This window comes from Syngnathus acus, chromosome 20 (assembly GCF_901709675.1).
Source record: "Syngnathus acus chromosome 20, fSynAcu1.2, whole genome shotgun sequence".
Classification (NCBI taxonomy): Eukaryota; Metazoa; Chordata; class Actinopteri; order Syngnathiformes; family Syngnathidae; genus Syngnathus; species Syngnathus acus.
In genome coordinates, this window is record NC_051104.1 from 1055001 (window position 1) to 1081773 (window position 26773).

Genomic DNA, 26773 nt, shown 5'->3' on the forward strand with positions numbered 1-26773 from the left:
GAAAAAGGCACGTCGGAAATACGAAGGAATTTCCTGCTTGATTTGTGACATTATATTTATAGATTTTGTTTTTCTTGCTGTCAGTCAAGAATAAAATCGCATGCTGTTATGTGCATGTCAAAACAACAGGTGGCGCTGTCACTTTAATAGCAGTGGCATTTCGGCTAATTATAAGCCAAAAGAAAATATTTTCCGGAAAAAACAAACATTTGTACAATTCGAACTAAAAAAAAAAAATCGCTCAAAGCATTTCTCGTACCGGCTTAGAATTTTCAAATCAATTCCCAATTTTGTTCCCATTAGCGGCCGTCATTCTTCTCAGTGACACGCTCTTCCTAAATGGCGTCACTTAATGACAGCAAATCAAGCTCCGAGGCAGACCGTCAAACTCCTGGCCGCATATCCTCCTCCCGCACACAATACGACTAATGCCCCGACGGCCGACCTTCACACACATTCGTCTCATAGCTTTGATTTACATCATAAAAGCAAAGTGCGTGATGTGCGAGGAAAGCAGGTGCAGGCAATATGGAAAGAGGGAGTCAAATATATGAGAGATGGACCTGCAATTTATTCAAAAAATTCCACTTTAGACTAGCACCGATATGGAACAATTTCATGTTCAATCGTCTTCGAACGAGGAAACGAAATACATGCCGTTGGCTTCACGCCATCACCTTTAGCTATTGCAGCGACACACTCCTGATTTATCGCAAGCCACGCGCTCGCCAACCTTGTTGAATATTTAAAATCATCCTTAAGGAACTTCACACGGAATTATTGATCACTTTCATTTTAGAACGATCCGACACTTGAAGTACTTAAAATGCGCACATTTTATTTTACGGAAAAGAGTGAGTCAGGTTCATACTGCGTAATTAAAACGCTTGTTGGAGCCACGACGACATTCCCAGAAGTTCCATTCTGTCCAGGCAATGTTTTAAGTGACTAATCCTCCAAATCACATTTTAATGTCCTGCTTTGTGGCCCATTTTATAACACTTTAGATTGAGAGAGATAAAAATGGTGTCCCTCAAGGTTGTATACTTTGCCCCTTTTTATTTGACTTTCTTTTAAGACAAAACAAAATTGATGGATATACTTTTTTAAAAATGCTTATTTTCCAGAAATATTTAACATGCTTGCCCACATTCAAGTACTGTTTTTAATTCTTAAAAGCTGCTACGCTTTTTTTTTTAAAATTGAATGCGCGACTTATTCTGTTGCTGACCATCACAACCAAAGCTGTTGTTTTACTTTGTTTTGTGTTATAAAATGAAATGTCACCTCTGTTTGCTTAGCTACGCTCAACGCGAAAGGTCAAAACATCTCGCCTGGTGTGCAAGATGTTTCATAGAGCATAGTGAGACTTCGTAAAGTGTAAAAAAAAACACCTAAGCAGGTGGCAATAAGCACCCGAGCAACAAGTCCTTAAAAGGCCGCAGCGACCTCACTGATTAAAACGAGGGAGCTCAAATTATTTAGGGAAACGAGGTGGCCTTTCTGGCACAATCGATCACTCGCCACGGAGGAAACAGTCTCGAGGCAGCAGGTCAACATCCCGACTCCCCTCATCACATTTATCCCACCGCGGCTCTAATTACGGAAACGCCGTTTTAAGCCGAATAATCTCTTCCGCTGTGGACGGCAGAGTGATTTGCAAAGGAGGCGACGTGCGTTGACCACAAGGTGTTTGCTATTTATGTCAGCGAACATGTGTTGCCGGTGATGGAAGTTGACGCCTCGCCACCCCGAGGCCGCGTCGTGAGACACTACAGCAGGAAGCGTTTACACGCGTGCCAATTCCATCGCTAGTCTGCGATGACGGACAGACATCGTAGGGAACTGGATGTTCCTCGAAAATCGAAGGAAGAAGACGAGAAAAAAATGGTCAGGAGGATCCAAGATGCTGAACATTAACATTCAAGTCTGGACTGAAAGCATTTTGCAGGAATTTCTGGCAAGTACTGGAAGTGACAGCAGTCGCCTGTTTCAACATTGGTCAATCTTAAAAAAGTGAAATTACCAAGAACTAAATGTCCCTCCAAAACTGGATATTATTGGCCACGTCCTTCATTCATCAACAATCTGCAGGAACCATTTAACATGCACGCCATTTCCCATATCAATCTGTGCTGATTAGCCGATTGACCCCCTTCCATGTAATACAAAAGTGGAACCTAATATCCCCCCGTAGCTTGCTGGACTGATAATACACGAGGACGTGCTTCACCTCATTGTGACAAATATGCAGCGTGCAAAAAAAAAGTGTCACCATTAACAGGAGAACAGAAAGTTAAGTGATTCCTCCAATTACCCCCTTTAATTACTTTGTACTGAAAGTGTGAAAACAGCATTTTTTTTTTTTTAATCATCATCCTCTCGCTGCTTGGGATTCTAATGGCTCATCTCATCCTGGATGGAGCGTTCCATCTTGAGAGTGTGATTTGGCGCGTGGCCCTTGCTGCGAAGCGAGTGGCCCAAGAGGCTGGTGACGCGCGTATATACGTGCGGCAATGAATCAACGTCGCATCTCTCGCCCATCCCTTCCTGACTTGGATGCAGATGCGGATTCATTCATTAAGTGCCACGCGGAGAGGGTAACACTGCGACGGCCACTACATTAGGTACAGCCATAGGGTGAATATTAGTGGCGCTGCAGTATGGATCCGCGGCTTCTAATACAGTCTTGAGATAAAACTTTCAATCATTTCACGGTCAAAAAACGGTCAAAATTTGTTTTGACAGACTAAAAATACAGCAGATATTTTTTGTACGTGTTTAGTGTAAAAATGCCAGCAGGTATTATTGGCTTACAAACACATGCACACACACACACACACACACACACACACACACACACACACACACACACACACACACACACACACACACACACACACACACACACACACACACACACACACACACACACACACACACACACACACACACACACGCACCTTCATGAGTCATCCCGTCTAAACTAAAGCACTTTGTCAGGGATGGTGAGTGAGAAAGGGTGGGGTGGGGGGGGCGTCCATTCACGTTGCAGCCACGACGAGAGTCGCGCAGTCTCCATCGAGTCGCGCACTATATATACCAGTCCAACTCACCACATCTTTCCCATTTAAAAGTAACCACCACCAACACTACACAACTGCACTCGTGGGGGGACGAACAAATAAAAGAGGACGGCGGGCGTCGCGCCAAGCATACCCGACAACCAACAAGCACCAGCACCGCATTGGATCTCCTGTACACAGTGAAGGTATGACGAGAATTTAGCATTAGGTTAGTTTGAAATGACAAAAGATAAGCACCTAAAATAAATTAACGGCAATTATGTTTCTAAAAGAAACGCATCAAAAGTGACGCGTAAACGATGCGTAATTGCGCATGACGCAGCGACCCAAACGACTTTCTTGCCCTTTCCTCCTCCAGATTTTGTGCTCACGTCCTGACATGAAGTTCAATTTACTCGCTACCACCGTGATTCTGCTCGTTGCCTTCCTACCGCGCCGCGAATGTCGGGCCATTGAGAGCCCCGGTGGAGCCCTGCGCCTCCCGGGTGCGCAAAACTCCCAGCAGGTGGAGCAGCAGCAGCACCAACAGCAACACAGGTCGCCCTCGGGTCCCATCCTGGAGCGCCTCGGGGAGGAGTATTTCATCCGGCTGGGCAACGGCGACTCGAACTCTTTCCCCCCCTCGTCCATGTACCCCCTCGGAGCCGGTGGGCTCTTGAACCGGGCGCTGCAGCTGCAGCTGATTCGGAGGCTTTTGCCAGGCAAAGTGGGCAACGTTCGAGGCGGCTTCAGCAATGACGACGAGGGGGACTCGGTGGAGCGGGGCCGCCGGTCCGAAGACCCGCCCATCTCCCTGGACCTCACCTTCCACCTACTGCGGGAGATGATGGAGCTGTCCAGGGCGGAGCAGCTGGCCCAGCAAGCCCAGAACAACAGAAGAATGATGGAGCTTTTCGGGAAGTGAAGACCAAAGACCCTCAAATCCACCCTTAAAAAAAACTATTTATTTTGCTGCTTTTATCACATTATGATTTACAGCTCAAACTGGATGTTAAAATGTGACAAAAAACTTTCTATCAGAGAAAAAAAGTTGCTTTTTTTCTGTATATATGACATTATTGGTTTGTTAATAAACTGATGTGCAAGCAGTCATGTGCAGGAGATATCGTATATATTTTCTAATAAAAAAAATACTCAAAGCACAGTTTTTACATTTCTCTGTGGAAATCGGTACTTGGAAAAAGATCCCCCTAAAAGGCTTCATTGTCACTAATATCCCCATATACAGTATTTGATAGTAAATATGGAGTTCCAGTAGTTAAATGTGTCTAATAAAAGTCGAAATGTGGCTAATAAAAAAAACCTTAAATAACTTCATTTAATATTTCTACATATTTAATAGTGAGCTGTAAAATAATATTAAAATGGCTTTTAAACATCTTATAAAACCTCCACACCTCACTCACTAAATCCTGCTGTCGAGCTGGGTAATATTAATCATTTAAAAAAAGAAAGAAAGAAAAACGCACCCATATAAGCAAGCAGAGGTGCATCTTTCCGGAGTCTTGCCTACACAGATATTGATCCATGTCGTGGGATAACACTGCATGTGAATTTTCATCCAAAATAATAACAAAACATTAGCAACGGTTTCGTACATTTTTCTAACACGCCCCCCCGCCCCCCACGCCGCACCTTTTTCTAGATGCAATTACTGTGAAAAGAAGCTTGAACGAAGTGTTAATGAGGGTGTTAATTAAATACGTGCGTGTGCGCGTGTGTGTTGATCCTTGAGCAACACTGTCCGCAGACTGAACAAAAAGGCTGTGAGTCATCCTTATTCTACTTTTGGCTCAGCCCTCAGTGAATGGCACTGTGTCCATTATATATGCTTATTGAATTTATAATACAAATGCGCCCGAGAGAAATGGTGCAGCCAAAAAAGTTTGGTCTGCAAAAAAAAGTGCCACAAAAATTTCCAAACATTCATGTGCAAAAAAAGTGTTCCCCGTCTGAAATAAACAGTTTTTGGAAACAGACTATCTAAAAATTCTCAACGGCATGTATTCTTTATCCTCTGCAACTCATTAGTGCTGAGGACTTTCTCGGTCTATATCTGTATTATACTGCCCCCATGTGGCCGTGCACATCAAAAGTGGCCACAAAATGTCCAATGAGTTGAAGCAAAAAGTGTGACCGATATTATTTCTTCACATTCCATTTAATTATGTCATTACTCTTGTTTTGATATTTGTTGTGTTAAACAACACATAATCACACATAATTTGAGTTTCAATCATGATCACAAATTGTACTTGTATCTTAAGGCACTGCTGTACCTTTTAGTAAAATTGAAAAATACATAGCTTGGTACCTTGGAAAAGGGTGTTGTGCTAAAGTAGCAAAAATATTGATAAACGTTACATAATTGATAAAGACGCACAGAAAGCACAGGGGCAAAAAGTTCAGTCATTGTGTTTTCTCCCGGCTTAGCTTCAGGTGGAGGCCACGCTCTTAGCCAGGGCGGGGACGGGATTTGTCTGCGGAGTTGGGGCGGGAAGCAGCGGTGCGGAAGACACAGTGGGTGTGCTAGCCGCCGAGGTCGCGGGCGCCGCCGGCTCCACTTGCGCCACTTCTTCCTCATCCTCCTCGTCGTCGTCGCCTGTAGGAGGAGGGGGAGGTGTCAGAGACAGGTTCCACGTCATGTGACGTCGACGTGCTCGTCACCTTGGAGGAAGTCAATGCTGCCCAACATCTCGCGCTCTCGCCGGAAGTCGGCGGTGAAGTAATCCATGTTCTCGTAGCCTCGCTCTACTTTGTCCAGGTGAGACGTGCTACATGCTTCTGCTAGTCTAAGTGCAAAACTGATTTCTTACATTTTACTTCATATGTGTGCGTGTTCACGGGTAAAGGTCATAGGTGAAGGCCAAATTCAAGTACTTTTGTGTTTCAGGTGTACTTACTGTTTGAGGAGAGGTTTTGTATTCTGGAAGAGAGAAACCAAATGGAAGTCAGTCACCAGTGAAAAGGGATCACGGCGGCCATTTTGTTTTCTGACCTGCAGGAAGACGGCCATCTCCTGCTCTCCCATGATCTCCAGCCCCTTCTCCACGATCTTGCAGCTTTCCTCGAGGTGGTCTTCGTACTTCCTGGTCAGGCTCCTGATGTAGCTGACCTTCTCCTCCTGCTCGGCCGTCACCTTGAGACTCATGTCGCGTTTCTTGTCCTCCAGGATGGTGTAAAGCAGGTCGAACTTCTCGCACACCAGATTCTTCTGACGACGACTGTTCTCCTTATTGTGGGAAATTAATTTCAGCGAGACGAAAAAACAGGGTGTGTATAGTCTGCGACATTTTTTTTCTTCCCTCTGAGGGAAAACTGACCTCTATGGCGCGACAGGCCTCCTCCAGTTGACCGATGATGCCCTGCAACCTGTCGTTGTTGCCCAGCATCATGGCGATGCCGTCGTTCAGCTCAGACTGCGTGAGTTGAGCCCTTCGTTTAGTTTTTTTGGGGGGTTTTGTATTTCCTAGTCTTTTTTTTTTGGGAGGCGTGAAGCTCACCTTCTTGGTCTGGTAGATGCTGTTGATGGGCTGCACCTCGCAGTCCTTGTGCGCGCCAAACACTTTGCACATGGAGCACGTGGGCACGTTGTGGCTGATGCAATAGATGTTGATCTTCTCATCCTTGTGAACGTCGCACATGGGCGCCGCCGCCTCCTTGCGCTCGGGCACCGGCGTGCTGCCGCTGTTTTTATCGACGGGAAGAGCGATGTCACTTTGATAATGTCACAGTTTCGCATGGCTGGAAGTGTATTGACGAATCGGTCGTCGGGTTTTGGCCGTGCGTGGAATGCGAGGGGCAAAATGGTGTCAGAGCAGAGTCGACTATGCATGCAAATGTTTATTCAAATAATTTCAAGATTTTATTACGTGACACTTTGGATGTTGATTTCCTGTCATTTCCCAACTAACCTGCTGGATTCCTGCTTAAACATGTCGATGATATTCTCCACCAACAGGTTCCGCTGCAGCCCATAGACGCCGTGGCGGTCCAGGACTACCTCGTGCCTACAGGACGGACACCGGAAGCGGCCGCCGGACGCCAACGAGCCGCTCCTGGTGGTCGGCAGGTATGGGTTGGAAGCCTGAAGTTGATGGACGTCAAAAGTTTTCAATAAATTTTTACATCACCAAAAAATTTTGTTTTTGTTTCCGCTGTACACGTCGGAAAAACAAGGACAGCAGTAAAGCGCAAGCTACTACCCATCCATGGCCTTACTTAAAACATTGGTTTGATGTTATCGGGTCCAAATGTCTTCTGGTCTAATTGTGCCAAAACAAAGTACATCGCTGTCTGTATGGATAAGATGTATCTTTTGAGATGTCATCATGAGCTATTTACGTTCACATAAATGTCAAATGTTTCAATGACACGAGGTTAGCTTGAGGTGCTAACGTCAAGTAGCAGTGCTCTAGATGGTCTTATTGGATGATGGCGAATACAGATAGATGTTGAGTGGCTTGTTTTCTTACCTGGAAGACGTCGTTGGCGCATTTTCGGCACAGGTTGTGCTGGCAGGGCAGGATGACCACAGGCTTTGTAAACATCTCCAGGCATATCGGGCAAATTAGCTGCTTCTCCAGGTTCTCCATGGTGTTCCTCACTCTTCCGGGTTCCACAAAAACAAGAGCTGATTCACGTCAGGGAAAGATTGTTTGAGGAAAACAACATTAGGCCCCAAAGTACAAGGCCGTGTGTTGCGCCTCTCTCTCTTGCTGCTGGTATCACGTCTGTTTTTAGAAGCTACTGCACTCACGTCACTGCCATTTATACCTTGCCCATATTTGAAACTGAGTAGGGAAGTGGCTGGCAGCTGTGGGTTGCCAACACTCTTCCCCTTTATTTACACAGTAAAGGCTTCGAGTAGTGCCTCTAGCTTTAGCCATCAGCAATCACATAAAAAAATGACCACTGTAATGATGCTAAAGGTTGGCAACTGACGTTCTTAGAACTCAATTGGCCTTAATGAATAGTTGGGTCTCTAAAGTACCCGCCCACCTATTAAGTTTGAAATTAAAACACCAAGTTAATCTGTCTGTGAAAAATGCTAAATGTTCTCTGTATTATCACCAATTGACATAATGACCACCAAACACAATAACAAGCACACTGAGATTGTGTACCCATGTCTTGGCAGTTGGGAATGGGCGGCGATCTCGAGCAAAGAACTCTCGAGGACAAGGACTACGTGGAAGCAACAGTCGAATAGTGCCCCACCACATCAAAACTAAAAGGTAAGCAAAGCTGCATTGTTAGTATCCATTCTGATCATGTTTGGCTAAGTTGTGTTTTGCTGTACACACAATTCCAGATTTCCTAACCCATTTGATTGCTTTTAGCTTTAACCCTCAATCTGGCTGAAATCTAATAACGACCCATTACCAGTTTTAAACCCCAAAATTAACGCGATTCATTTGCGAAGTCTGCTGTAATTAATGTTTAGCTATCAAATAGAACGTTTTAAACCAAGTTTGAAGAGTTGCAAGTACGACACGGCATAAAGGACGATATTGAGTCACGTGAACATAAAGGACGATATTGAGTCACGTGAACATTACATCGAAAACATTACATCGTTCTACCATTTTAGCTGAGTCCCTGTTAGGAAAAGCGGAAGTAAATGTCTGTAGAATATTTAACAGCAGTCTCCAGATTTGCATTTGTATTGGTTTTCTTGTGCAATGATCCGCTGTTACGTTAATGTATGCGTCTTGTTCAGCTAGTCTCTGGTCACCCTATTCAAAAAGGCTATTTCACCGCCTGCTTTCAGAACCTTCGATAGCTCAGTTGGTAGAGCGGAGGACTGTAGAGGCTACACTGAGATCCTTAGGTCGCTGGTTCAAATCCGGCTCGAAGGAATATTTTGTAACGTTTTTTTTTTAATTGCGTGAATGTGATTAACAGTAATGAGTTTATGGCATCAAGATGAGTTAATTTTAACATATCACCCATATCCACCCATTTCTCCTTTCAAAAGCCCACCCGCTGAGAAATACAGTCAACTAGTGCCATCTACTGGCGGGATATTCTGTACGATTGTACGTTCTGCTACGTTCCTACTCTACTACTAAATCCATTCCGGCCTCTACGATAAAAAGCAAAACATATTTAGCACATTTTAGGAAAACAATACCATTGTATTTTATAAAAAATAGAGTGAATATAGTTTGATACAATTTTAAGAATTCATTATGTGTATGTGCATCATGATTTAATGCGTCAGTTCAACACATTGCGGTGATTCTTCTGGTGTGCCTCCATTGGCCACTGGGTGCTGTATAATATCGGTGATTATTACGCAGAGGATAAAGCTATTTTAATTAATGCATCGACCCGTTTTTAATCATATATTTTTCTCGGGTATAATAAAGCTTTCCAGAAGTTGATAAAAAAGGGTGACCTTTTTTGTTCTACTCTAGTTTGCCACAAGATAGCGCAACATACCCAGCTCAGTTTTTTTTTTTTTTTTTGGGGGGGAAATTGTCATGTTATGCAAAATATGTATATTTTTATTTACTTCCTGGAATTATTTTAATGTATGTAAAATGTTTTTTTTAGCAATTGATTAATTATTGTTTAAAAAATAGAGTCTTAGGTTAATTACAGATTAAAAGTTTTGCCACAAGTAAACCAAACAACCCCGATTCATCATAACAAAGATTGTAAATGGTGTTTTGTCTAAACTATAAGACTCATTAGTGCATCCCAAAAATCATAGATGCCTCCCCCATCTGCAGTTGAGTAAATATGATGTGCGCTCATGTGAAGTGATGCGCTCATGTCCAATGGTACAGATGCAACCCGGCAACGTAAAATGACTCGTTGCACCGTCACGAGGTAACGATTGAATCAATTACAGCAGTCGATGGAGCGGCGGGACCTTACGGGATTCTCTCCTCGCACCCCTCGAGGGCAATCAACAGGTACTCTGCTCACCTGGCAGACCAGATAAGCTCCCTTGCCTCACTATCAATTAGCCGCTATGCCTGTTATTCCGACAGCCTACTTCCTCCAAGCGGATCCAAAGTAGTCATACACACCCCGCACCACAAGATAATCGCTCAGGTTCAATTATCGCTATGTATGTACTCAAAACACATACTTCCCTTCCCAGCAAGTCGTAAAAATGTATTCAGATGGGTCGTATTGTCTCTGACGGCTGGAAATGATGTGGGTCGCCTTTGTGTGCGGTTAAGGTTGTATACTAACTAGTAAGGGGAAGCCATAGAAATTGAGAGGGCAGGGGGGATTATCCACTGGGCACGGGAGCCTGACTGTTGCCATGACACAGCCATTGCCACCCCCCCTCCCCGTATCCTCCACACTGCATGGAACTCCCCAAATAAAATGTCCTTCTTCTGCTCCATTAATGTGTTTATCTTGGGAAACGGGGAGGGAATGAGAACCACTCATCCAGTGTGTGTATTCAGCTGCACTTTATCAAACACGCACGCAGCAAACACACGCAGCAAATACAATCGTTTGTTTGGATGCCAGATAAACACACCATGAAAAAAAGCGACGTTTGCTGAGTGTGCCTTTACATTTGCAATATCTTGAGTCACCACTACTGAGCTCCTGAGTAGTATGAGTCATGAGAGGAAGGTAATCACAGGCAATGATGTGTGTGTGCGTGCGTGAGTGTTTGTGGAGAGCGCTACAGGGCAAGCCCCGTTGTGTGGAGGAATACCCTTGAGAAAATCACCACTTGGAATAGGTCTTGGGAACAAAGCCAATAGGAGTACCGCGTTCATTCCGATGGGAAACAGCAACCAATCGTCGCGGTGCTTACAACTACCGCCTCTCTCCTATTGGTCACGTGTAAATCGAAGGCGTTTTAGTTTTCCCTTTTTGTGCGTGTGGCTCCCCCACAACAGCACCATCTCTGGCAGGTGGTGTCGCCCTTTAACGAAACAGCAGCCGGGCGACCGTTAATATCGTTTTTTGAGTCTTTAGCACGGAATAGGTTGCGTGTGGGTTGTTTGATCACTATTATATTAACGAGTGATCATTTCACGTATCCACGGCCATGACAAGCTTTGACAAGCCACCCGGAACGCGGCGGACGAGCTAGAAACGAGAACGTCGGGGTTCCCCCCTTCCTCTTCGAGGCTGGCTGCCACTTTGGTGGTCAAAAAGGAGCCAGCGACTTGTTCAACGCTTGCGGAACCGGGAACGAGCGAGTGAGGCCGTGGTGGGGGTATTAGAAGATCCCTCCACTCCCAATAACCAGCACCACCACGCCGCTGCGACTTGTCGAGCTCTCATCTCCAGGAGTTGGGCTCTCCCTTCGTCGGCGATATGTCGATGTGAAACGTCGAAGCTCCATTTTTGTTGGGGGGTGGGGGGTGGAAGTGAGGGTTTTTTGGGGGGGAGATTGTTGCCCGTTAACATGCGGAGCCCAAAAAGCTGCGGACCTTCGTTTCTGCTTTGAGAAGGAGACAGGAGGAAAAAGGGGAGAACAAAAAAATGAGGAAGCGTCTACATAAAGACCCCGAAAATGACAAGGTCTTATTGTCTGGTGGGTCCTCAGGCCTGGATTTGAGCAGATCGAGAAGGAAAGGCTCTCCTTGAGGTTTTTTGTTGTTGTAATATTTGTTTTGATTGCCATCACTATGACACCAAAGGAGCGCAAACGGTGTTTTTTCCCCCTTTGGAAGTTGTGCCAGAGTGGCTCACAATGAACAGAAACACTTTCAACTTGGATAAAAGATCGTATTATTGACATTTTTTGCTTGCTATATTTTCCAAGTATTTCTTTGTTATCTCCCTGACTATTCAATGGAAGTATGCTATCAGCTACCGGTGTTGCCTCTAGACAGGCCGGTTCCCAAGCACGTCCTGAGCCGCAGGGGAGCCATCAGTTTCAGCTCCAGTTCCTCGCTCTTTGGGGCCCCGGACCCCAGACAGCTTTCACAGGTAATCACACTCTTTGTGTAGTCACACACTGCATTTCACATATTGTGTTGCCAACCTTTAAATGGCTGCGTTCATTTCTGAGGCCTTAAAAAGCAGCATCCAGACTGCTGTCACAGGTAAACATGCTGTTTTCTACTCATTGTGTCTCCTTTGTGCTCCCCACACTCCCTAAATTGCTGAGTTAATCCCAGAGGCGTTCAAAATCAGCATCCAACTCTTTCATTGAGTTTTGATGCCAGTTGTAGAAGACTAACATGCCCCCTTTCCATTCTTTGTGTAGCCCCACAGTTTTCACTCATAGTGTGTAGCCACCCCCAAAATGGTTGCTCTAGTTCTCTAGGCCTTAAAAAGTAGCATATGTTGCTACTTTCTCTTGAGAATTTTTTTGGTAATTGTGTAGTCACCTCAATTGTTTGAACTCATTCCAGAGGCCTTAAAAAGCAACGTTTTGCAAATAGGACCAAAGGAATTTTGCAGGTGGTTGCCGGGTGTCTCGGCCCGACACAAAACCATTGAGGCGCTTGCAATTTTCTTATCTTTGTGCTTTTTGACCAGACTTTTTTATTTTTTTAAATGCGTGCGTGTTCGTCGCAGATATAGGTCTCGTTTTGCCATTTTGCTACATCTGCCAGCGGAAACATGCTGAGACTACTGCGCTGTTATTTATGTCAACATCCCTTTGACACATTGGTAGAAACAACATGTCACGTTTGAACTTCCTGCTTTGTCACTGGTGGAAATGTGCTTCCGATAGGCTTGCATGTTTGGTGTGCTTTCAGAACAACCAAAAAAGCAACCCCCTTATGTTTTACTTAATATTGGTGTAGCCCAAATTCTTTATAGTTAAGTCTTTTTTTTAAACTTTCCAAGGGTTCTACTCAGTGAATTTTGGGTCAGTAGGCTGGTTGTGTTCATGGCTCCTAAAATACACACGGTCCATAAAGCGCTTCAAAGGCAAGAGTAGTTATGGGCCAATGTTTACAATTCTCTCAGCGGTTTTCTTTCTTCGTGTTCAGCTCACTTCCCTTCGCTTACTCAAGAGCCGACTCCTGCTTAGCGCTGCGTTTCACTGTCGGGCACATTTATGAAGCATGAAGTCACCGCCTGACCCCTGGAGAACCCTCCTTGCCCCAAGCCGGCTATTAGCGCTTTGTGTACGACCCTGCCCTACATACGCACCCATGTGTGTCCGCTTTGAAGCTAGCCACGCTGTCACCGGGGGGGGGCTTCTTTAAATCTATAGTCCAGGCTATCAATGGACCTCACTGTTGTCGGGCCCCCTTGGTGCTTTGGAGCAATCGGCTCGGCCTGTCATCCATCAGGAGAACGGCAGTTAGGTTAAAATCTGTTGGACGTTCAAGGGACCCAAAATAATTCATTCCGAGTCTCATTTCCATCAGGCAGTTTGGTTCATTTTCGTACCAGACATGGTTCTATTGTAAAGTTACCGGTCGGAACCGCCCTGTCCCAAACTGAATGCAGCTGTGCAACTTTGTGGACATGGCATTTTTGGGGCACCTTTCCTCGGGCTACCAAATCCTAAGACGGGTTGCACTGTTGCAAACTAGATCAAGGTCTACCGTGACAAATCGTCGCGGTTACGACGCTCAGCAATTTGCCTTTGTCACAGATCCACATATCCCGCGCCCCGACTCGTATTTAAAACCGCAAGAGGTGTGTGTGCGCTCTTGCGGCCGTGTGTTTCTTTACACGCGGTACTGCTGGCCCCTTGTTTGTGGAAGCAGGGCCGGATCGGCACGGTAGAACCAGAACTGTCGGGTTGTACTTCGACACTGTGGGCAGTGGTTTGGCCCGCCGCCAGACTCGCAGATGGCCCAAGACTCGCTTCAGTCTTTTTTCTCTCTCATTTGGCTATTTTGTTCCGCTCACACACAAGCTCTCTGTTACTGACTCTCTCCACCGCCACCTTCTTCTCCGTGCCTCCGCTGATGACGACAATTCCTTTTTGTAAACACGGGGCCAAGGCGGGTTAAAGACGCGAGCGAGTCCCGGGTAAATATGTCGCTCTGTAGGAATGCTTGCAACGGGTTGTAAGGAAAAATGCTGCGGAGGAGGCGGCGGCTTCGCGCAGCATAACAAAAGGCCTCATTTATCCTTTGTTTCTTTGAGGTAATGCAAAAGTTCTGCTGATCATTTTTTGGAACAGAGCGCGAAATGAAAGGACCGCAAGTTTGCCACAAGGAGTCACGCGCTTCCCATCTCGCACGTTCGTAGATTATAGCAGATCGTGTGGCTTCCAGAAAACACAAAAGCTCTCTTTAGCATGCCAAGCGCCGTAGTTCAGTTCAGCTGGCCCGCGGTACGACACGGAATGCTAAAGCCCCGACCCGGTCCGCGTGCGTTTCCACTAGCGGGCGCGGTGTAGGCGGGATGCCAAGAGCTGCATCAGCTACCGAAATAGTGCGCTGACATTACTCGAAGCGCTTTGAGCCTTTCCAAATCTCATGGCACACTGCCCCCCCCCCCAAAAAGCTCAGTGCTGGCTAGCATGACTGCGCTAATGCTACAACCTTTATACAGTAATTAAACATTTGTGATCTAGCAGGGCTGTAAATGATGCACTGTGACAGCCAGATAGAAGGACCAGTGATCAGATAATAATGATACGTGGCATTGGGAGATAATGGAGGTCACTTGCTCGGACCGTGAAAACGCCCTTCGGCTATCTGGCGTATGTACCGCCAAATCATTGCCGCCATCATCGTCAGAACTGCGTTGGTTCTCCGGCCTAAGACTGACTCTTCCTCATCAGAGATGTTTAGACACGTCTGGTGGGGGTGATACTTTGTTGATTTAAACTGCAGCGATAAGGCCGCGTGCATCTGCGTAGGGCTCTTGCATTGACGTCTGTTCAGGATGTGGTAAGAATGCTGAAGGAGCCAAGTGTTTCACAAGCGTCCTCAAAGGCTGGCTTTTTTTTTTTTTTTTAACCCTAGCACTGCCGGCTGGAGGTTTTCTGCGAAAATTCCTCGCAGACGGTCCCGCAATTTGTCACCAAGCAGGAACGTGTAGTATTTGGTAAACAAACGGGAGCGAACCCTTGCATCCTGCCTTCATTTGGACGCAAGACCCTGGCCTCCTTTCTTGTTGTGTTTTCCTCTGCGAGGGGCCCCCCTCTTATCACATGACCGTTCTGTTTTTGTGCCGCCGTGTCGAGTGCAGTCGAGAACGCAACTCCGCGTATCGACGTCGATCTGACTGACACGAGTGTATTTATTTACCTTTTTTGATGTGGATTTAACCCCCTCCCCAAATAGTCACCGGGCCTCCTAAGACAAAGTTGACCCAGGGAAGCAATTAGAGTCTGGGGATGATTGTGAGTCGACTTTGCCTTTGTGGACGGCTTGTAAAAAGCCCGCATGAAAGGCGGTTTATGGCACCGGTTTAATATAAAATAAAAAGGTTGCAGATGGGTCGCTCCTTATCTCGCGCACGGGGACCAATTGGCCTCCTCTCCAGCCAGCAGCGGTCTCTCAGAAACTCAGCGAGTCGATCTCGTAAAACACTCTAACGACAAGTAGGTTCCAGCCGGGCCTTTTTGTGTGTGCGTGCGTGCGTGCGTGCGTGCGCCGGCGTGGTCCGAATCGACCCTCAGTTGAAGCTTAGCACTGAGTTTGTGGAATGTGCTGCAAGAGGTCGTAAGCTTTCTTGCTTATGAATGTGACTTCAACTGCTTTACTGGTTTCGCTATCTGTCAAAGGAAGAACCGCCGTTGTTGACTCACTGTGAGAAGCACCTGTCCTTTTGAGGGAAGTGTTAAAATTCCGGAACGGCATCGTAACGGTCGACTGGCAGTGAAAAGGCGTCGGAAGGCATTGTGTCGCAATGTTGTGATGACAGGACGTTTGTACGCAAAGGCTACAGAGCAGTTGTGATGGTGGAGCAATTCGCTAATCTGATATTGGCCTTTGCCACAAGAGCCCGGCCTCCATTTTGTAATACATCAACCATAAATTGGTGTTCTGGCAGCACGCTTAGTTTGTGGTTAGCATGTCGTACTCTTATTCAGAGATCCGAGTTCTGTTTGGATTTCATGATTGCCTGTCAACTCTGTGAGTAATTTGCTGGGCTTGTGTAGGATGGAATACAGACTGATCCTAACTCGCAAATTGTGTTAGTTTTTTTTTTTTTTTTTTTTAAAGATCTCTCCGGCAGATACTTAACAGAACCACCCGAGAGAGTTCCACTCCAGTGCAGCGAGGTCGTTTTAATTTGTGTCTTGGGGATAATGTTGGCCTCGGTTAAACTGCAGCAGTCAGACATTAGCTAAGCGCGAAGCCCCCCTTGGGTGAAATTCGTACACCACGTGACCCCGACCCCTCCCCACGTCCGTGACCTCAGAAACCCGAGTAGCGCAACCCCAGGCGGAGACGCTGAGCCGAGATAAGAAACAGCCACGTTTAAATGAGGTTTTCATGGAATTGCACGGCGGACAATGGACACGCTTATTATGTTAGGAGAGCGCTGCAAGGCCCTTCTCAAGACTCCTTCCAACGCAGACCAAACGTCTGCGACGCCAGATGTTCGACAAATGTAGAACACTCACTAAAAGGTTTTTTAATCGTACCGATCGGCACGCATCGTCGTTCCACGACTGGTTAGGCCGATTCGACAGATTCTATTATAACCAAAAGCGAGTCTGGCATCTAAATGGCGAAATGTCCCATGCGTACCCCAGACCTTTACCTGAAACTGTTGAAATCCCTTGGACACATTAAACTGAGAGAATGGAAAAATCATCGTTTAAAGCAAAGGGAACACGATGCAGAAGTAAGGCTTGCTTGCCGTCACCGAATCGATCGGCGTCGGGGCGCGGCGATATTTATAATGACCTCATTCCAGTGTAGTCCGGCGAATTATGTTTTCCATTTGACGTCCCCCCCCCCCCCTCCTACTCATTCCAAGTGGAAGGAGGTCACTGGCCCAGCAGATGGGGAGAATTTTTAATCCCGCCTTGTTCCACGCCAGAGGCTGTCAGGCAAATGCTTGTGATGGCAAACAAAGTGGAAAGGCACACGAGAATCGCTCGTATTTTTGTAGTATTCACCAAGCGCGTTTAACCACCCATAAAGGTTCTCACATTTAGCAACGCTGCACTTTTCGATGACATCGCAGATAGTACCTCCAATGGAGCCACACCTTTGTGTTAGCACGATTAGAAGTAGAGCCTCAGTATCTACCGCCTTGTCCAAACAGCAGCGCATTGATGCGCTCTGTTTTGCATACCCGCCTTTCAAAACGCCCACGTGACTTCAAAGCGTCATATTTTCACGCACGCTTACCTACAGCTAAATCACGTCCCAGTTAACGTGACCCGATTTGACCTCAAGTCCATTAATTTTTGTTATACCTTGACAACGGTGGGGGGGAAAAAAAATCAAATAAGTAAACACACATTGTGTAGTCAGAGCATGCTTCAACACAATCTATACGGTTCACACCGAGGGCCGACGCGGTGTGTAAACACTGCGGCCTGTTGACACTAAAATACAGGTTTTTTGCGGATGACCCAACCTTGTTTCGAACTGTTTGCTCGCTGGAGAAATATTAGCTTTGTATATGACCTCAGAGGACACGTACTGTATATATGTGCGTGTGTGGAAGAGATTTTGGGTAAGAACATGCTGGCTTATGGGGAAGTGGAAACTCAAGCCCTAGAGGCGAGGGAGTCATCTCAGACGAGTGTCCGGGACGTGTCGAGAGCACGGAGACGTGCGGCGCACACGTTATCGACCCCCCCAATCCCCACAGCAGGTGTGTGTTGACAGAGCAAATACACGCTCGCTCGGCACGGTTACGTCAGAGTGCGCTCGTGACTCAACCGCTTTCTACCCCTGCTGAGCCACGCCGCACATGCGACTCAGCAGCCCGTCCGTGTCGGGCGCCGTGTTCCGGTGACGAGGTCAACGGGAGCGCGGCGACTCTTTTCTTTTCAGCTGTGACACGGAAGAAGCTGTCAATATCATTTTATAATCTACATTTCCATGGAATAATGTCGTGTGTGTGTGTTTATATGTGTGTGTACACAGCTGACACGCACCTCATGTTTGGTCTGCCAACTGATAATAGCATCGTGCGAGCGATATCGGCAGAATGATAGGAGGTTGCGACACGTTTATCAGTGTTTATGTACACACACCCCTACACACACACACACACACACACGCGCGCGCGCACATTGGTAAGATGAGAGCCATCGTATCACTCGCACCAGTCATTACGCCGTAAACTTTATAAAGTGTCACTTTACAACTCTTCCCCATTATCTCTTGTTTATGTGTGTTTACGCAGAGACGCGGGGCCATCTCGTACGACAGCTCGGACCAGACGGCGCTTTACATTCGTATGCTAGGTAAGTGTTTCCTTGACATGCAGTCCGTCACGCATCGCAATTCAACGAGTGTCGTCTATGGAGGGCGGAGTTGAACCCCAAAAATGTTCTTTCGAATAATATAGTCAGAAGACGCACACTCAAGTCTGACTGGCTTCCAGTTGTTGATGTTGTGAGTCAACAGCTGTCGTGTGTATTTTAACTTTATTTTTTCCAGCCCCTTTTTAATCCTTTCACAAGGCCGCGTCCGACGTCATGGGCGCACAAACATCTGCGCTCTGTTCCCCGCACGCTCACGCAGCCTGTTGTCGTGCCGCCACAGCTGAGAATGACATGACCTACATCCGATATCCCACCCTTAATGCACCGCGGACCCCGTGACTCTCCAAACGTGCGCTAATCACGGCGTCAAGTGCGCGCACGTGCTCCGGCCGAGCACATGCTGACGGATTCACGCACGCATGAATGTGTCGCCTCGGGCCATGTGAATCGTTGTATGACGTGCACGTGCGACGCTGCGGATTAGACGCGCGTTCCATCATGATGACGGCTTCCAACAATATTGTCAAGTGCCAAAATCTGGCAGAATTCGCCACTAGGGGGTGATGAAGGATTCCATCACCGTTCCGTCGCCTTTGTGGTTTAAATCAGTTAAAATCTCGCGTTAGTTCATCTTTAAGGGAAGTGGACAAAACGATCCAAAATGGCTGCCTCAAACTAAAATGGCCGACTTCCTGTGACATTTTGGCGGTGGGTTTTGAGTCTTTCATTTTGTGGTTCTACTCATTGAGGTCCATGAACATTGATGAAAACTCCAATGTTTGGTGATTTAGCATCTTGTGTACGCAGTTCAAATTTGGTCGTAAAATCTCTGACCAATTTGTTATAAAGATTGTAAATGGCGACTTTAAGCCTGAATGGCCTTGTCAGGTTTTGAAACATAGTTTTTTGTGTGGTGGTTGTGTGTGTGCGTGTTGGTGCGCGTGTGTGTTGGTGCGAGAATTTAAATGCAATTACAAGTGTCATGCTGGAAACACACACTGCATTCTATGACACCCCTTTGGAATGATTCGGCACGTCTGGCTGCCGTTATTGTGGTGAAGCACAGCTGGCCAAAAAGTCAGGCTGAGGACCACCTTGACAGGTTCTGTGTTGTGATGACATTGCATGCCAAGCTCCTTGTCCGTCCACTACTTCTGTTTCTGTTCTTCTGTGTTGTTTGCCTGATGCCGAACATACCTCTCCCTCGTCTTCAATTAGAAATTAACCCCCCCCCCCCCAACCACCCACACAGACGTGCTGTAATTGCATGAGCCTTGAGGAAATAAGTGCAAATTTCTTCCAGGAGATGTGAGAGTGAGAAGTCAGGTTGGATTTGAACCGGAACGACGAACCTCCCATCCGTATCTGTGCATCGACTTCCGAAACCTTCACAGTGAGTACGATTGGCCTTCGTCGCGTCCGCCGCCGCACCTCCTCTTCGGACACTACCTCACATAAACCCAAAGCTGTGTGTAACCCCCCCCCCCCCTCCCCCCGAACAACACCTTGTCAATGACATCACAACACAGACGCATTGTGTGTGTGTTTGTGCGTCTCATGCTGCTGTGTTTCCAGCTTGTAGTCGCAGTTTATTCAGTTGTGCTGCTTTTGTGTGTGAGTGTGTGTGTGTCCGAGAGAGAGAGAGTGAGAGAGAACACTGACAAAGCAGGTCTGCTTGTGCGTGGCCAGACAAAAAGGCTTACTGGTGGGCGGCTTCGTCAGCACTCAGCCGAGTGCGGAAGTCATGTGACGAGCTTGCGCATCCAAAAAAGAAAAAAAAACGTGAACATTCCTTGTAACTTGTTAAGCATCATTTTGTGTATGTGTTGCGCGCACAGCACGCCTGGGCAGCGAGTCAGAAGTGGCAGTGTGCTCGGCCCCCGAGAGAAGGGTGCGCCGGTTGCTCAGCCTCCAGAGGTACCTTCACTCCTCCCGCCTGCTCCGAGGGCTAGCCCAGCAGATCCCACTCCCCATCCTCGACGAGGACTACAGTGGACAGGCCCGCGTAAGATCCACACACGATACTCGCGCAAAGTTGGCAAGAGTCCTGAATCCATTTATCGAATAACTCCAGTTTTTTGATAACCAAAAAAATAAAATCTGCGCTTGTCTTGTTTTGCAGTGCATGCTGGAGAAAGTGGGCAACTGGAATTTTGACATTTTCCTCTTTGACAGGTTGACCAACGGTATGTAGAAAGAAAAAAAAACGTCACAAGCATAGTGTATGTCTCAATGGCGCCATCTACGGGTTGCACAGCGGCAGTGCAAAATGTTTGACACGCTCCCATCACCCTCAAATATCTTTGTAGGAAACGGCCTGATCACGCTGACGTTCCACCTGCTGGATCAATACGGCCTGGTGGAGCTGTTCCGACTGGACGTGGTTCGGTTGTGGCGCTTTCTGGTCCTGGTCCAGGAGGACTATCACGCCCACAACCCTTACCACAACGCCGTGCACGCCGCCGACGTCACGCAGGCCATGTACTGCTACCTGCGGGAACCCGCGGTGAGGCTTGATGCACATTTGTAGCACCGCTGGCATTCCTTTTTTTTTTTTGTCTTAACGTTAGCGTGTGTTGAGCGCAGCTGTCCAAGTCTCTGACGTCATACGACATCTTGCTGGGCTTGCTGGCCGCCGCCACTCATGATCTGGACCACCCTGGAGTCAACCAACCCTTCCTCATTAAGACTGACCACTATCTGGCTTCACTCTACAAGGTGATGACTGATCCCAAAAACTGTTTTCCTTTTAATTTAACATTTGGTTGTCCACAGAATACCTCAGTTCTGGAGAATCACCACTGGAAGTCTGCCGTGGGCCTGCTCCGAGAGACGGGGCTCCTCTCCCACCTGCCTGCCGAAGACAGGTCTGCTCATGTCAACGTCTGACCGTGACATCATCGTCAACGCTCATCTGTGTGTGTGCCTCAGCCTGAGCCTGGAGAGGGACCTCGGCTCGTTGATCCTGGCCACGGACATCAGCAGACAGAATGACTACCTGTCTCGATTCCGTCTGCACTTGGACCAGAGCAACCTGTGCTTGAGCAACGCCAGCCACAGACACTTTGTGCTTCAGGTGCTCCTCGGTTCCTCTGAATGTTTCGCTAATCGTGAAGCTCTTTTAAATGAACGACTTTCCTTTGGCAGATGGCTCTGAAGTGCGCTGACATCTGCAACCCGTGCCGGCCGTGGGAGCTGAGCAAGCAGTGGAGCGAGAAAGTCACCGAGGAGTTCTTCCAACAAGGTCCACGGCACACTTTGAAAGATGACATCCATTTTTGTTGCATCTTCGCCGTTTCCTTGAACTGTAAATTTTCCTCACGCAGGCGACGTTGAGAAGAAACACAAACTGGAAGTCAGCCCGCTTTGTGACCGAGCCAATAACACAATGGGCAATATTCAAATTGGTGAGCAACACGCGTCCACCGGCCGATGACGTCCGGCATTTTAAGCATTTGTGTCCTCGCCAGGCTTCATGACGTACGTGGCCGAGCCGCTGTTCACCGAGTGGTCCCGCTTCTCTGACACGCGTCTGTCCCAGACCATGCTGGGCCACATGGGCCTCAACAAGGCCAGCTGGGGCAGCCGAGAACAAAGCCCGAGCCCGGACCCACCACCAACACCACCACTAGCGCAAGCCTCTCCAAAGACAAACCTCAGGGAAGGGGAGTATCCTGATGCCTCTTGACACACACACACGCACGCACACACTGGGGGGAGCGCCTTGATCCCATTAAGTTTGATCTTTCTTCTCGCTAAACCACTGATTTTATTTAATTTATTTAATTTGATTTGTTATTGGACGTAGAGCAATACGTAGATACCTCATTTGGCGCCTGCTGTAATTTCCCTTTTTTTTCTTTTTTCAATTCTTTTTTATTTTTTTTATTTATTTGTCGCTCCAGAAGACATTCGTAGTGCCATTTGATGCCGAGTATTCACACGCACCCTTGCGTGGGCTCACGTTGCAATTGACTCTTCCTCCAAAAGTGACAAGCCCAGTCGTTTGCTGCCTCTCGACCAACCCAGACTGTTGACTTCTCCACTTCACACGCAAACTCTCACTATTGGAAGCACAACTCCTTTTTTTTTCTTCATAGCACAAAGCAGTTGAAGCCATACTCAAACACACACTTGGTCACGTGACTATCACACACTCACGCAAAGCAGTTGAAGCCATACACGCACACACACTTACACATACACTTTTGTTTGGTAGCACAAAGCCACACACTTACACACACACACTCATATTTTTTTTGGGAAGCACAAAACAGCAAAAGCCATACAATACACACACACACACACACACACATTGAACTCTTCCGCTCTGAGCCTCAGGGTTTCGTCATTAAAGAAAACGGAGGATGAGGATCCTCTGTCTTAAAGGGCCACACACTCGGACACACTCGGACACACTCCCACACACACTCTCTCGCTCACACACCCGCTGTACAGATGCCTTACGACTATGCACAAGCGACAAGCTAAGTGACCAAACTCATCTTGATGATAACGAAGATAATGACCACATTCCACGGTGCAAAACCCTCCCGTGAAAATCGATCGCAGATGTTTGTTCCCACCCCCTCGCTGTTGACAAGTGCTGTAAGACTGTTTTTGTTTTTCCAAACTGTTTACAATTCTGTCGCGACAGCCATTTTGTTTTCTCGGGTAAAGGGGAGGGAAGGGCAAGACTGGAGTTTTTTGTAAAGGCTTTTCGTGCTCTTTTTCCACTTTTTGATACATGGCCGTTGCAAGTTGTTTTTGGAAGAATAAAAAGAAAACCTCTTGTTGACTAAAAAGTGGACATTTTGGTATTACATTTTTTTCTTTCACCATTTCCTCTTTTTAAATCACACACACAGACTGGTCCAAGACTTAAAAAGCTTTATTCAATAACTTTACAATCGGACAGCATCTCAACGGAACATAATCCCACTGCAAAAGATTTTGAACAAATCACGTCGTTCCACCTTCCCTCTTAAAACAATTAACAGTAACACAAAGCATAAATAATGTCAGTCATGACATGTCGGCTGCATTGTATCACAATTTAAAATATAACACTGGCGCATAATAGAATCGAGGTGACGTTTATTGCCATCAAATGAGGTATTGATTTAAAAAATAATAAAATAAAATCACGCAATATTAAAGTTTGGCTTTGAAGTTTGCAAAGTTAGTGTTCACCTTAAAGCAACAATTTTAGAACAAACTATCATAAGACGCATCAATCATAATTTAACATCTGCCCAGTTAGACTCTCACAACACTGAGATTTATAAAAGAAAAAAACACGTTATATAACTTAAGTGTACCAAACTGAACGCAGGGTCAGAATTCAGAGGTACATCCCTTTTGTGCTTCCACAAATAGGAATAAAGTAACAACATTGGCCACTTGGAACATTCAAAGCCTCCTCTTGGTCAGGAAGTTGCATTAGACAAACTTGAGCTTCCCGGTTGATCTCAACATGTGCTGACCAAACTGTCAAAAAAAAAAAAGACAATAATGTAAAAATGTGCCCTTTATTATTTGCTAATATTTGGACTTGGTTGCAATCCAATAATTGTTGTGCCTTGTTTACCAGAGAGCTCTCCGTAGGATGTTTGATTTGATCCACTTTGTGGTTGCGTGGTGATTGCGGGTACGTGTGCGCAAACTTCCTCTTGAGAGCCTGCGCGATGAGCGCCGCGGCGTCCAACGGCTCCTTCAGCTTGTCGCTCTTCTCCACCGGCCGACTGCTCACAAAAAACAAAAGCCAAGGTATGATGCTGATAAAATATTATTTTATCCTCATCATATCTTGACTGTTGTTACAAATATCCGTGTACTTACCTTTTGACGGATCTCAGCTTGACTTTGTTCATGTCCTTGAGGACATCCAGCATGCTCGGGAGTTCAGCGTGCGGCTTGAGCTCCGTCTGGCCTTGCGTCTTTTTGCCGCGCCGCTCCTTGATCAGGTCAATGGCGGAAAAGGTGCGCTGTAGTCCCGGAGGAGGAAGTGGAGGAGGAGGCGGTGGCGGAGGACGTGGTGGGGGAGGCCCACTGCCACAAGGGGTGGGCGGCCAAGGACTTGTCCCGGTGGATGCATCTGAGGTCAGTGGTAGAAAAATGCCGAATTTGATACTCTACTGCCACCTATCGGGCATTTTGCGCATTACACCAAGAGGAGGAATTTCCCTACCTGTATGGGCGCTTTTCTCCTGGGCCAGTACGATCTGGGCTATTTGTGCTCGCAACTTTGCCAGTTCCGTTTCCAGCACGCTGATCTTCTGGATGGCCTCGTCGTTAGCCGCGGCCGGACCCTGGGGGTCCGAGGGGCCCTGGTGGAGGCTGGGCAGTGAGCGCCGCCGGACCAGGCGGGTTCTCCGGGGCCGAGGTGGGCGGGTTCGGAATGCCAGACCCCGGGGAGCCCTTGAACTGCTGAGAAATAGTGGCAATTATTTTTGGGTCAATGTTGCAATGTTCAGATTCTGTAAATGTCAGGGACAGTAAAGGTAAGACGCCAGTGGCCGCAATGTGTTTAATTTCTCACCAAGGTCTGACATTATCTTCCTGCTGCTCCCTGTCGTCATCTTCATCATCCTCCTGGTCGATCCAGGAGACGTCGGCGAGTGAGGCCACGACATGCTCCTTCCTCATACTGAGGACGCCTGCATCGTCGTCGAATGGATACAGCTGCGACAAAGAAAGGCCATGTTAGGTATCCACGCCATTGCATTAGCATGGTAATTGTTAGCTCGTTAGCGGTCCATCTCATTGGAAACAAAGAGAAAAGGATTCAGAGAATCGTTGCGAACAAACTGACCGAAAGCAGACTTACTGTATTCCGCATAACATAGGTTGGGCCGCTGGAAAGAAGAAAAGTGGGAAAAGAGGAAAAAGGCATGTTGAAAGAGAAGGGGAAAAAAGTGACGGCCAATATTTTCAAAAGAGCTGCAGTGTCACTCCTCAGTGACTGTTTATAGTTGGACATAAGTCAACCAAGCTGGATGTCATGTCAACAAGTTGACGTAGAGGCGGGAGTCATATGACATTTCTCTCACCTGAAAGTGAACCCTCGGGCAGGGTTTGAGCGGGAGGTTGCTCGCTATCCTCCTCACGATACTCCTCGAGGACCCGTAGGGTTTGGCCGATCCAAAAGTCTATTTGTCCCACAAAAACATTTTGTTACAATTCTGCACACAAATGAGCCTGAAATTAATCCGTTCACCTACCAGATCCATTTCGATGTGTTCATAGTGTTTATTCATTGCTGCTGAGGCACTGAGAACGGGATGTTTGACGCACACTCGAATGGTGATGACGTCATGACCATACAGGACTCTAATGGACAAACACATTTTATCTTATAGTATAGCAGAAACAATTTTGTGATCACAATCTTATTAACTACTATTTTGTTAGATTTTTAAAACGGTAGTTTGTTTGCTAAGTGACGTTTGTAAAATGACAGAATCCTGCTGTTTTAATCATATTTTTCGAACCTTATTCAAAGACGCACTTGCATCATGTCAAACACGCATGACATCAATGACATTTGCAAAAACAATCTTCCTCAAAAACTTGAACTTTATAACTATAAAGCTATCGCGGTGCAAACTCTTATTCGATCTTAACCGCAATGTGAAATATTAATAAAAAAATATTAAAAACAATAATAAAACGTTTGTAGACAACACCTATACTGGCTGTTATAAGATTTGACAAGTAGACAGCAAAAAAAACTAAAAATCACAAATCTCATTGTCTTATTTAGATGGCATAAATGACACAATTCGAGTTAAAACTATCATTTGCTCGCTTTTATTCGTAGATCCTTACGACTTGATGCTAAATCTAGCCATCGTGGCTAACCGGATTGAACCAATTTTTGGGAGCTACGAAAGCAACGTCAACGGCTGAAATCAAGGAAAAGGAACGCTTCGACACATTTGATTAAGTCTCGTAAAACATATAAACATTTACAAAGTGTAAAATATCTATTAGGATACCTTATAAAATATGTCTGGGAGCTTTTCTGACAACTTTTACAGTAGTTTCCACCTTGTTGCGCCGAAGGACATGTCCCGCAAGAGAGGTGACTACGGAGGTAGTCATTAAAATCGCTGAACCAATTGGTTTATGGGGAATAAAATCCCCTTATTTCGCAATACACCACCGCTATTTGACAATCGTGTTGATTGTCATCTAGTACAGCCAATATAATATAGGCATTTTAACAAGGTTCTCTTACGATAGGCTTTCAATCTAGTCGCTCAAAAAAGACTGTCCAATCATGTAGTGGAATTATAGAGTGCGTTCGATTATTAGTTTTGTGTGTCCCGGTTTAAATGTGGCGTGTTTTAACACCTGGGAACCACTA

General features: G+C 46.4%; 4 protein-coding genes and 1 non-coding gene across 14 annotated transcripts; 3 read left to right on the forward strand and 2 right to left on the reverse strand.

Moving 5' to 3' along the window:
* The first annotated feature begins 3121 nt into the window (after positions 1 to 3121).
* On the forward strand, positions 3122 to 4230 carry crhb (corticotropin releasing hormone b). Its single transcript, XM_037280369.1, has 2 exons — positions 3122 to 3271; positions 3445 to 4230. Exon 2 carries the CDS (start codon positions 3466 to 3468, stop codon positions 3988 to 3990), a length of 525 nt encoding a protein of 174 aa, XP_037136264.1. The 5' UTR covers positions 3122 to 3271; positions 3445 to 3465; the 3' UTR covers positions 3991 to 4230.
* Positions 4231 to 5228: 998 nt separating this feature from the next.
* Positions 5229 to 7975, reverse strand: trim55b (tripartite motif containing 55b). Its single transcript, XM_037280313.1, has 8 exons — positions 7562 to 7975; positions 7001 to 7173; positions 6590 to 6773; positions 6410 to 6505; positions 6085 to 6318; positions 5990 to 6012; positions 5754 to 5878; positions 5229 to 5688 (listed from the first exon to the last, which is right to left on the reverse strand). Exons 1-8 carry the CDS (start codon positions 7679 to 7681, stop codon positions 5522 to 5524), a joined length of 1122 nt encoding a protein of 373 aa, XP_037136208.1. The 5' UTR covers positions 7682 to 7975; the 3' UTR covers positions 5229 to 5521.
* An 886-nt stretch (positions 7976 to 8861) lies between these two features.
* On the forward strand, positions 8862 to 8947 carry trnay-gua. The gene is given in 2 exon segments: positions 8862 to 8898; positions 8912 to 8947. It is a non-coding gene; the product is annotated as a tRNA-Tyr (tRNA).
* A 1999-nt stretch (positions 8948 to 10946) lies between these two features.
* pde7a (phosphodiesterase 7A) lies at positions 10947 to 23536 on the forward strand. 6 transcript variants are annotated; one of them, XM_037280284.1, is made up of 12 exons: positions 10947 to 12008; positions 18321 to 18381; positions 19706 to 19795; positions 20241 to 20407; positions 20525 to 20588; positions 20712 to 20908; positions 20989 to 21120; positions 21178 to 21269; positions 21334 to 21478; positions 21550 to 21646; positions 21729 to 21809; positions 21873 to 23536. In XM_037280284.1, exons 1-12 carry the CDS (start codon positions 11871 to 11873, stop codon positions 22088 to 22090), a joined length of 1482 nt encoding a protein of 493 aa, XP_037136179.1. In that variant the 5' UTR covers positions 10947 to 11870; the 3' UTR covers positions 22091 to 23536. The 6 variants fall into 6 exon arrangements, with proteins under 6 accessions (XP_037136179.1, XP_037136180.1, XP_037136181.1 ...); XM_037280285.1 differs by having other exon boundaries at positions 19709 to 19795; XM_037280287.1 differs by lacking the exon at positions 10947 to 12008 and adding an exon at positions 13810 to 14021.
* On the reverse strand, positions 23276 to 26536 carry mtfr1 (mitochondrial fission regulator 1). 5 transcript variants are annotated; one of them, XM_037280328.1, is made up of 8 exons: positions 26403 to 26536; positions 25626 to 25734; positions 25455 to 25553; positions 24944 to 25086; positions 24593 to 24828; positions 24244 to 24499; positions 23993 to 24149; positions 23276 to 23892 (listed from the first exon to the last, which is right to left on the reverse strand). In XM_037280328.1, the coding sequence occupies exons 2-8, from the start codon at positions 25659 to 25661 to the stop codon at positions 23845 to 23847; spliced, it is 975 nt and encodes a 324-aa protein (XP_037136223.1). In that variant the 5' UTR covers positions 25662 to 25734; positions 26403 to 26536; the 3' UTR covers positions 23276 to 23844. The 5 variants fall into 5 exon arrangements, with proteins under 5 accessions (XP_037136223.1, XP_037136222.1, XP_037136221.1 ...); XM_037280327.1 differs by having other exon boundaries at positions 23993 to 24146; positions 24593 to 24831; XM_037280326.1 differs by having other exon boundaries at positions 24593 to 24831.
* Between the last annotated feature and the right edge of the window lie 237 nt (positions 26537 to 26773).

What these genes read in the sequence shown, in the direction of transcription:
- crhb (XM_037280369.1), top strand. Translation starts at nt 3,466, where the DNA reads ATGAAGTTCAATTTACTCGCTACCACCGTGATTCTGCTCGTTGCCTTC.
- trim55b (XM_037280313.1), bottom strand. Translation starts at nt 7,681, where the DNA reads ATGGAGAACCTGGAGAAGCAGCTAATTTGCCCGATATGCCTGGAGATG. An exon ending in GCATCTACCAGACCAAGAAG is followed by an intron (nt 6,506 to 6,589) that starts GTGAGCTTCACG and finishes CAACTCACGCAG; the next exon opens with TCTGAGCTGAACGACGGCAT. An exon ending in AGATGGCCGTCTTCCTGCAG is followed by an intron (nt 6,013 to 6,084) that starts GTCAGAAAACAA and finishes TCTCTCTTCCAG; the next exon opens with AATACAAAACCTCTCCTCAA.
- pde7a (XM_037280284.1), top strand. Translation starts at nt 11,871, where the DNA reads ATGGAAGTATGCTATCAGCTACCGGTGTTGCCTCTAGACAGGCCGGTT. An exon ending in ACTACAGTGGACAGGCCCGC is followed by an intron (nt 20,408 to 20,524) that starts GTAAGATCCACA and finishes CTTGTTTTGCAG; the next exon opens with TGCATGCTGGAGAAAGTGGG. An exon ending in CTTTGACAGGTTGACCAACG is followed by an intron (nt 20,589 to 20,711) that starts GTATGTAGAAAG and finishes ATATCTTTGTAG; the next exon opens with GAAACGGCCTGATCACGCTG.
- mtfr1 (XM_037280326.1), bottom strand. Translation starts at nt 25,661, where the DNA reads ATGAATAAACACTATGAACACATCGAAATGGATCTG. An exon ending in GCCCGAGGGTTCACTTTCAG is followed by an intron (nt 25,087 to 25,454) that starts GTGAGAGAAATG and finishes TCTTTGTCGCAG; the next exon opens with CTGTATCCATTCGACGACGA. An exon ending in AAGCTGAGATCCGTCAAAAG is followed by an intron (nt 24,150 to 24,243) that starts GTAAGTACACGG and finishes GTTTTTTGTGAG; the next exon opens with CAGTCGGCCGGTGGAGAAGA.